The sequence below is a fragment of the Cephus cinctus genome, unplaced genomic scaffold (assembly GCF_000341935.2).
Source record: "Cephus cinctus unplaced genomic scaffold, Ccin1 Ccin1_scaffold0269, whole genome shotgun sequence".
Classification (NCBI taxonomy): domain Eukaryota; kingdom Metazoa; phylum Arthropoda; class Insecta; order Hymenoptera; family Cephidae; genus Cephus; species Cephus cinctus.
The window spans coordinates 325,114-336,332 of record NW_014332979.1 but is presented as its reverse complement, the minus strand read 5'-3'; the positions used below and the strand labels follow the sequence as shown (position 1 = coordinate 336,332).

At 35.8% G+C, this 11,219-nt stretch overlaps 1 protein-coding gene across 4 annotated transcripts in view; it reads right to left on the bottom strand.

Annotated features, from left to right (window-relative positions):
- Positions 1-1,204: 1,204 nt before the first annotated feature.
- The window catches only part of LOC107265992 (membralin), a gene marked incomplete at its 3' end in the record, with an annotated part of 17,556 nt that continues 7,541 nt past the window's right edge, over positions 1,205-11,219 (bottom strand). For all 4 annotated transcript variants that reach the window (XM_015736007.1, XM_015736010.1, XM_015736008.2 and 1 more), the window contains 1 exon segment: positions 1,205-1,262. In XM_015736007.1, the coding sequence (XP_015591493.1) occupies positions 1,205-1,262 (58 nt within the window).

Here is an 11,219-nt window from a genome sequence, read left to right as displayed (position 1 = left end):
TCTTGTTACCAAGAGATACGAATACTTACACATTATACAGTACAACACAAATTAGTCAAATAATAAGATAACACTGTGTAGTAAACACTGCGTTTCATTTTTTTAGCAATGAGTGCTAAATTATTTGAAACGTGTTAATCCCCACGAAAACGTCATATAGCCGGAATATAGTAAAAATATATTATTTTATTATACAGGGTATTTCACCTAACTTGACCATTTAAAATATCACGGTTGGCTTCGATGATACGGGAAGAGTATTTAACACATTGCACGTCGTTAAATTTGCTTGTTTTATCAGGTATACGGCTGTTGTAATGAAAATATGTCATCCCATTAAAAAAAACATCGACAGCTTTGAAATCTCAAAAAACATTACACTAATCAGAGTATTTGCCCCTTTGTGCCAAACAAATTTTCCTGTAATATTTTTCCCGTATCATCAATGAAAACCGTGATATTTTAAGAGGTCAAGTTAGGTGAGACACCCTATATATTATGTATATATTGAATATACAATCATTTACTCTTACTATAGCTCTTGGTAATTTCTTGAAAATCCGCCACGAGGAAAATCCGACACAGCTTGTCATTGTTTTCATTGCATTCTTTCATGAGAAACTCGTCGTGATATAGGTATGTATGAAAAAACTTTTCACTATCATTCAAGATTATTATATTACAAGAAAAATTTCAGGTTTTATGATAGTGTAAATGTTATTTTTTGGCTGGCGTTTTTGTAGCTTTATTGCGTAATCTAGCAAAAAATAATAAACCTCACGTGAGATAATAAATAAAATCATAAATAATTTTATAGTTTCAAAGGCGTAACGTTTCAGGATCATTGCGTTCGCACCATTCATGACAATTAAAGCTAGTAGAATAAATTCGTTATTATTTATTATGGAATGATCAATTCGTTTGAATACTAGGTGTAAATAAAATACCAATTTGCCTATTACACGCAGATAAATGATTACCACAGCAATTGGATAATAAAAAATTCCAGCAGCAATGACAATAACTCCGGTAAAATTTACCATTGTAACGATAAATCTCACTAATTTACTTTGACAATCTTACTACAGTTTTTGTCGTTGTTATAAGAAATTTGCTGTTATCCAGATACTAAAAATTTATCGAATAATCGCGACAATACATTTTTTTGGATGTATATTTAAAAAAAAATGTATATCTGACTCACCGATAAAGACGAAAATCTGATGGTGAGAATAACGAAGTAGCATAGAAATAGATACAGTCTGAAACATAAATAATCATATATTACACAATTGATTATAAAATTAACGAATAATAATTTCAAATCAACATTTTTAATTGTTCTGAAATAAAAATAACTGATCTTCCGTATCCTCGTATCTCGTATTGTCAGAACGTGTCCGCCAATGATTAATCAATATACATCAAACGAAACGGTACGTTTAGAGATTTATTGCGACCTCGTAGAACGTACGCGCGCAATTTCATCAGGAGCAACAATACTTTAACTGTGTCACTGCGAAGTAGAGGTTATTTATATTTTCAGGAATTGTAACAGTCTGGCAGTCGGACTTCCATTACGAATAGTTACGAATATACATAATAATACAGACGTCTCTGGGAATTTGAATTTGTCTGGGAATCGAACAAGATCGTTTCGAATGTGGGACGTGGAGCACAGTGCGCCCTGCAGAGAACACACCCAACAGGACAAGTGGAATTTTATTAGACTAACTTCAGCAGGATTGCAACTGGCAAATTGCATGCCGCCCGCTATCGGTTAGCGGGATGAGCGAATAATACAGTTGAATTGCGAATAGTGCAGATTGAAATCGGCACCTGATACCCTCTGCGTGTAATCTATTATTTCCAACGAGGAACCTTTATAACTGCTATTAAACAAGGCGTTAACGTTAACGTAATAATGAAATTACGAAATCCTCGAGGAATTGGTATAACCTGATAACGACTGCGGTATAGAGTTTATCAAATATTTCAAATAATCATAAATACTAAAGATAGTACATAAAATTACGAGAACATTCGTTTATTATAATAAGCATCAGTGTGTGCTATCGTATCACGGAAAATCGTAAAATCTCATCGCTTCCTACGTATCCAAACTAATTTTACTGTTCGCATCACTTAGCCGACAGACAAATTCCAGTATCAGTTGACTCTACGTAAATGAGCATCACTGTTAAGCTCGTCGTATTTTTGTCTTCAAAATTCTCTAGAAACAAAACTGCAGCCTCCTGACGATCTCGAAGGTCAAGTAAAAAGAGAAGTTAAAGACAAACGGTACTTTAAGCACACTGTCCGCTACGCGCATTCATAATGAAAGTTAGTAATTCACTAAATCGAATACAGCAGACGTGCTACTGAAATCGAATAACGGACTCAAGAAAAGAGGAAATCCAGAAAGTAAAGAGAATCTCGACGCAAAACGCACCGAAGATTGATTAGCCTCTTGCATTATGAATGCGTGCTGATGGATAGAACGCAGTTTCTACCGGGAGTCCTAATCCTTTCCTTTCCATTGCCACTCTTTTACTTTCTTTCCCTTCCTATTTCTCCTGTCTGAGAACAGCCGATCCTATTCGCCTAGTACTTAATGGCTCCGACGACGAGGCTCAAACTTTTCTCTTTGTTTTCTCAGATAATCAGAAGTCTTAGTCATCATCAGTCACTAATTCCTGATATCCTGAATATCCTCATATCCTCCTGTAAGAAAGCACATCTCCAATTATATATCAAACGCGCACAATGTTCAGACGCTTAAAAAATTCAAACCATAAAACAGTTAAAGTCCTCACATTTTATCCAAGTGCATAAAATCATCTTGACCCATGCCACTCCCCCCAAATATATTTCTTTTAGAAAAGTATTATCCATACGAGTCAATTTACGCGTACCGCCAAGACTCCCCGTTACTACCGTTCATTATTCTCGTCATACAATTTTGTTAACCCGCCCGTCACACATTCTCCCATCTAATTATTCGCAACCAGCATCGGGTTTTGAATAATCTGCAAAGAGGAAATCATAGTAGTGTAGTCACCCGTCCCACCTTCGGACTGAATATTATAACCGAGGATGGGAGCAGCAGTGCGCTCGCATAACGCAACACGCATGCACTGTAATGGAGTCCTGATGCCGCGTGCACATGACAAAGAAAGGAGCCGGCGGGATAGGCGAAACGCGAGGCGGCCGACAGTCCCGTGCACGTGACTACGACAGCGAACGACATCGAGGTCAGTTCAAGCTTGGATTTCACGTGCAGCGTCACGTGACTTCGTTCCGCCCGGAATTCTATACGCCCGTACCGCGGTTATATATGTATTTACCCCTTGCTCCCCTATCACGCTCCCGGAAGCCACCTGCTTCGAACCATTTAATATAACCTCCTCCTCCTCCCTCCCCGCGCCCTTTCGAGAACCTTTGGCTGCAAACCCCTTTAAGCGCCATGTTTATCGAGTATATTTTTACTTGAAATTCTCGAAGCTTCGCTTGATTAAGCGTCAAGTTGCCTGTTTGCCATCTTTCTTGTTCTTAGTAATCGGGACTATTATTCATGATTCTCTTACCCACTGGCTACAACTATGAATAATTATGTATGTAGGAAATACGTGCGATCGATCGTACAACAAGAAAAATCATCCCTTTCCGAGTGAACTTTTAGGACATGGAATGATAATAGGACTCTGACTTCAAAACTCATTATCACTCACTTGGCACAGATTTGCAGACTTTTTTTTTGGACTTCAAAGATCCAATAGGAATTCACGGACTAAATCGACAAAGATTCGGCAATGGCTGATAGGGAGGCATAAGATTTCTTGTATAATTAACACGTTCGATCCGGCTTGATCCACCGGCGAGTCGCAATCTGTGGTTAAAAATGCGTACCGGGTTGAACGTGTTAATGTTTATTTTATATATGCATGCGAATACATATATTTGTACATACATCGTGTAAGGAGTTAGGACTAAAGGATCGCTGATAAAGGATGCGACAATTAAATGAATACAAATGAATATCTTCAGGTCAATCCGTTCAAATTGAACAGTTAATTTTCTCAATAATCCATGCAACTCAGTCAAGTAGCAATCCTGGTAATAAGAATATTTACTTGCTGCCTTAACAGAGGCACATCTAATCGATGCTGATACTTTCCGTATAGCTTCCGAGTATAATGCATTTAGCGAGCGTATAACTTGAGTCAAAGGCCATTGTTGGAAAATTGCTACTGGCTGCGGAGACCCGTTACGAAACGTTCCATTCATGCTGCCAGAGGAGACTGACCCGAACTGTAATCGGGGAATTTCGAAATTTCCCAAGTGAGATTATATGCCGACATCGTTAGATACCTTCGTTATCTTAATTAAGAATAATAAATAAAGAGTTCAGCGCGATCCAAGACAATAACAATAGCACGTATAATGTCCAGCAAAAAGATTGTGAATAAGATCGTAAAAAGAATTTCAAATGACGCGTCTCTCCTAAACTTTCGTCAATGAAGTCATGGAATAATTAGGATCAAAGGGTACAATACGGTTAATACAGAGTACAAGGAGCGAGGGAGTGAGAGGGAGGTAGGTAGGCTGATGGACTATGAAGGGATGAAGGAATGGGAGGGAAGGGAGGATACTCAGAGAGCTAGTGGTATTGGTTAGATTGTCCTGTGATTAGCTTGAATCAGGATCCACCTGTGTCTAGATCTGGAGAAGATCGTGGGTGTATGTATTAACGTTCCATCTACCAAGCACAAATAGCTACTCGGGCGGCACACAAGGGATGGTCAAAACAGAGAGTACAGCTTCTCCCTTGATATTCCCTTGGTCACTGTCGTGTCTCGTCCTGAAAAGTGTCCATCACTAGCCTTTACGTATATTCGCATGTTTAGATTACTAAAGCGAGGCTTCGATATTATCACAATTTGCACTAGACGATCGGAGAGCGATGGAGGATCTGGTGTATCTTAAAAGTCTATAAGCTCATTCATAGACACTGCTAAATATTACGTTTCCATTGATGTGATAGATATAATTTTTCACGTATAAATAGAAAAACAATATTTATACCGATAGGTATTATTAGTAATATTCATAAATAAAAAAAAAAGCATTGGCTCACACTCATAATTTATGAGAAAATACTAGTCTCCTCAAGAGCAAATTTTATAGACAATTAATATAATTTCTTGAGCCTCTTGTACTTGGGAATGAGTCGACCGAATTTCTTAATAAATAAAAGGAATTTTAAGTGGACAACGAGATTATTTTTTTAGAATTTAAAAACAAATGTATAATCAAATCTAAAAACACGTCAAGTACAATTAATAGCATAACCGTATTTAAATATATTGAGGGAATAAACTTATTTGACCGTAACAAGTATGAGATGTGACAGCGACACGAGAAATAACAAATAACGGAAATTAGACGACAAAATAAATTGGAGAATACGTTGAACAGAAAAAAAAAAGAAAGACGAAATATCAATTACTGAAGACTGTAACAACTTTGATAAATAACGACGAGAAGAATACTTCTCAATACTATTTCCCCAAAAGGGACGAAATACATGATAAAGATGATCAATTGTACAGGTATCCGCAGTACACGTTGTCCTATTTGTATTTCATTATCAATGTATTTCATTCCGTGAGACTATTTGTCTATGCATATTGATGCACAGTACACATGTAGTTAAACAAGGTTCTGGCAACAGTCCGTTTCCGCAAAAAGTACTATGGAATATATTTCTTTTTTGTTTATTCAGAAAAAAGTATTAATCATCTTGAGTAACAACAATGTTCCATAAAATACATAATTGTGCATAACAACACGTTCTGCCATCCACTATTATCCAAGGCAATAACAAGAATGTACCTTAGACATTAGAATTTCTCGTTAAACTTGTCAATTGCAGTAAATAATAAATGATTCCCTCTTCAATATACGCTAAACCTTTCTTTTCTATAAATTTATGTATATAGTTTATATGGGTTACATGCGGATTATATATGTTTATTATTATTATATAGATATATAGAACACTGAATTATATAAATTATTAATTTTTACATTTACCAACATGCTGAATAAAACAAAAAAAAAACGTTAAAGTATAGCGTTCGTTTCATAAAGCTTAAAACTTATTAATCTCGTTTATACGCAACGTTGAAGACATCAAAATTAATTCAATCGAAAATGAAGTAAAATTAATTAATAAACGTGCGAATACGTCACAGAGAGATCAAAGAACTGTGAGAAAGGGATGAAAATATTTACGGTAGAAAATTAAACAGGGATATAGAAAAATATCGAGATATTCTTTTCTTATTAATTTATAATTTGTTTCACGCTTTTATATATGTATATACAATTGTCGATCGTATAGTTTGAGGACATGAAACATAAAGGAGCATTCACAATAGCGAGCTGATGCGGTTTTTTTATAACTACTTACTTGGGACATTACAGCATTGGAATTCTACCCTATCCTAACTTAAAGAAACACTTCCTAAGCCCATCACAACTCCGGATGTGTAGCATTAAAAAAAAAATTGAACAAATTTTTTGGGACACGTTGGCTTTATGGCTCTCGAAACAACTGTTACGCTGAAAATTCTTTGATGACAGACCTCAAAACAGCCGCATTTCCTTGAAATAGCCAATACGTAAATGAAATCGTCCCCAAAATAACCCAACGCCAAATTTATAAAATTTAGAATACAAATGCAAGCAACTCTTGCGTATGTATTTGCCACGATGCGTTAATACTTATTACATTATCGCGGTAATACAGTATATGCTAATGCATTGAAACGAACGCAGAGATACGCAGTAAGTATAAAGCTATTACGCCTATGTTGATCCATTCATTCGACCGCATATGATCCAATTGATTCACAGCGTGCATAACCAGCGAGTAATTGCGTGAGCTGTGCCACATCTGTTCAAGTTACCATATGCACGCTGATTTAAGAGCGTCGTACATTTACACTATCATCTTCATATAATCACCACAGATATAAAATTAACAAATATCTATCCACGTGCTTAATTCCACCATATGTGAATATTTTGAATATTCGATACTTCTATTAAGAATACCTGACCATAACCATGCACGTTATTAAAGTGAACAAAAAAGTGAAAAATTGATATAACACAGATGTTACAAGCATACGATCATTTATTATTTAGATAAAGAAGCTTATAGCGACTGAGTGTATGCTTTATAAATTTTATGAACGTAAGATACTATACGTATACGTAAATACAACGGATACTTTTAGACTTTAATGCAACATTTTTATAACATAACCAAAACAATCGATAAAAGACGTTCTGCTAATTCTTGATGATCATTCCTCGCATAGCATACACGTAACACGGTCCATTAATTTTTCCTCGTTCAAACTTGGCGACTGAAACAAAGCATAAGCATCGACAAGGCGCTTCGCGCGGTGCTTTATAACCCGTGCCGAAGACAAATTACGAAAATCAATAACCGGTCAGACACGTGCGTAACGATAAACCTGTTAAATCCAGTACACGGGGGGAAACTAAAAAGTTGAGCTAAAAATATTTTCTACAACGTAGACGGAATTAATTTTCCTTCAATAGAATGTCACGTGCTACACGAATTGTGGATAGGCCGTATCCGATAAATTTACTAATCCTAATGATTTTTATATAACACGACTATATCATGTATTTCGAAAGACTTAGTGGGTATATCTTAATTGGCTGAGACAAGGAGACAATTAAAACACCGGTGGCATTTACAATAGAGATCAATTTTGATTAAAGTTGCTAAATAACACGCAGTTTGCTTTAAAAATATAAAATCGATTTTCCTTCAACTACAAGTCGACGTTACGTTACATTGACAATGAGAAGAGGAAACTGGCCGCTACTTAACCTCAACGTACAACCGCTCCCGCAAAGCGACAGCGCGAAATAATTAGGAATGCATCTTGAACGAAGACTGACGTGAAAAAAAATCACATCGAGACAAAGAGAAATGAACTTAACCTCAAACTCCGTGGTATCTATAAAGCAGTAATAAAGCTCGTATGGACTTATGAGAAATGAAATTCAACAATTCAGCGCAAACTACGAGGAAGGAATTCACCTGCATCCTAACAATCTGGCTTCAGATCTTCCTCGATCGAGACACAGAAACAAGGCGATTCAAAGGCCACAAAGAACTTGACCTCGCACGTCGCTTCTTCCAATTGAACAAAAATATGCAAAGAATAAAAATATGTAGATGCGTCATTGTACGTCACCACAAATCCACGATCCATGTAAATACATCAAAATTATTTATTGTCACTATGTATACAAATTGGAATTAGGCGGTTAATAATAAAAAAAAAAATTCTTTCAAAAAAATATCGCGGGAAATATGAACGAGGAGAGAAATGAGTGCATGAAACTTGAACGAAATCGTGATATTGCTTGACTGTCGGTAACTGCATAGTGCGAGGAATCTTTGAACAATTATATTGTCGCGTACGATATTACCGACCTGAATATAAATATACAAAGTCCCAAAAGGATAACCGTGTCGATATCTCGCATGCAAAATGACTATTCGATATACGAGCTATAATGAAGCGTTAATTAACTACCGAAGAGAATCGAGACCTTGCACCCTCATCCCGGCCAAACCCTTCGTTTGCCCTGTAACCCCAAACTTCCATAGGGAGCATAAAACGTGAGACACCATAAAATGAATATGACTTCAGGGACGAAGGCCTCGATATATCGAAAAGGCGCTTATTGGATTTATTAAGGACTGTCACTTTGTCTGACAAACGTCATTAAATTTGACGTCACCGAATCAGATTCACAAAGACAGAAGGTGCAGATTTTCTCACGCTAAGAAACAACGAAAAACCGTTTAGGACTATACCCATCCTAATGTCTCTATACGTTCCATCTCATAATGGGATATCCGAAGTTGCCACCTTGTTTTAGTCCAAAAATCCTAGTGATATTGGGCGGACCATATATAGATTTTTGCTTTTCCAATTAAATATGTAAACTTTTAATAAAAATGGAAAACAGAATATTTTAATTCGCAGATTTTCATGGTGATGTTTAGAAACTTATAACTTAGCAACTGACCAATACATACTTAATAATCTAGGGATGATTCTATTTATATTTACAGATCATTTTAATTGGACTATTTCATAATTCATAGATAATATTACGAAAACTCAAATTTCTATTGCAGTGTACAAATTTCAATGTTCATTCACTCTACATATAAAGTTACGGTAAATGACTATGCGTTTGACTATCTCATGATAATGATGATCAACGATCACAGAAAAAAAACATTATTCGAGACAATAACATATACTACGTTACATTATGCTTTAAAATAACAGTAATTGTAACTCAAAATAAGTTTGAGCCTTGGTGTTCATTATAATAAAGACTATCGTTACGAAAATAATGTTCAAAAATATAAATAAGAAGTGAATCCTAGATATACTGCGTTTGACTTCTACATGTTACCGGAAGAGCGTGTCATAAGACAAAGATTAAACAGATATGTCGCCAAAAAATATATCACTTATGATTTTGACTTCAATTTGTGTATATTATGATAAGAAACTATGTCGTAGTTATTATTTCATTAAATTTCATAAAAGTATTACGTTGTAAATAAATGAATAAATCCCTAATGGCGTAATATGAAGTAAATTGCGTTTTAATACAGACAAGTTCTCAAGATCCACATTCTACCTTATTACTGTTTATTCAAATAAACTAACTAAACTCTCGTGAGTCAATTCTTGTCATTGCACTTGACTTAAGTAGAGTACGCTGTTGAGAAGTCAGCCTGAACATTTAGAGGCTATTTGTATCATGAATTACAAATGTAACTTAGGAATTAGTCAAATTTCCATAGATATCAAGCAAGAGCTGTTATATACATTGAATGTGACTTAGACTTTGAATTGATAAGTTACATTGTTATGCTCATATGACTTGTGAGCTACATTTTCGCTGATTTCAAAATTAGTCTTACGTTAAGTGATCCAATTATTTAACAATTTGTACATTTCAAAATGAGTTTCTAAAATATATACTCTAAACTTGTACAACTACCCCGCCAGATTTCTTTTTTTTTTTCAAGCACCTATTACGTTTCACGTAAATATTGATTTGATCACTCCGGGTTACTCGAATCTCTTGAAGCTTTACGGATTAACCGCGCTAATGAAATGATAAATTGAAGTCATATCATCTGATCTCCATAACTGAAATAGCAAAAGGTAACGTCAGTTTTAAAAAATTTATATTTCAAGTACCGTATACGTTACTTCGTTCAAACTTAGGTCACTCGAAATAAACTCAAGCACAGCCACGTAAATGAATCAATGCCAACAAAACAATAAAAAACCAAAAATAGATACAGATAAACGGACAATTATTAGCACGAACTCTGCAGCTACGTGCAATTTGTCAGATTCCCTGTATATGATATAGTACCAAATAAAAAAAGTTTGTTGTTCTTCACTTCGAACAATATTCAATCTCTAACGTTTTTCTTGGGAAACTTAAAGGTTTATCAAGGGACAGCAAAAGGTCACCATATACGTACAGTATATTTCACGATAATTTGATAGAAAATGACCAGTCTGAGGGCTTCACTGCGAATACGATGCCCCTAATAACGTTGATTTATACCGACGGCTCAACACCGAGGGGATTCGAGTGGAGGATACGAGCTGGGGCTCCTAGGGATGTTCTATGGGCTTGCATGGGCACAGGCAAGTTACCTCACTGGATGGTTAGTTTGAATTGATTGCCATATCCTCTTACATGTGCGAGACTCCCGTATATACCGTATAGGTACGCATGCAAAGTTCCCTGACGAAAGACCGCGCACGTCCTCCTACCTATCGGAAACAAAGACCGAAATAATTTTTCTGGCATGCAGGAACAAATAGACTTCCGTATTCATTATTTTTTCGTTTTTCGTGAGTTATCTGCTGCATGAATTTATATCGCTAATAAATGGCAATTCCCTAGGTCTTCACTTTCTTTGCCAGGCGTAATTAAGTATATTTTACAGTCAATTTCCTCAATATTGCGTCTCAAAATAAATAAATCAAAATCTGGAGGATGTTCGATATTGGATAGTTTCTGTCTCAATTCCACTCAAGCATTGCATTAGG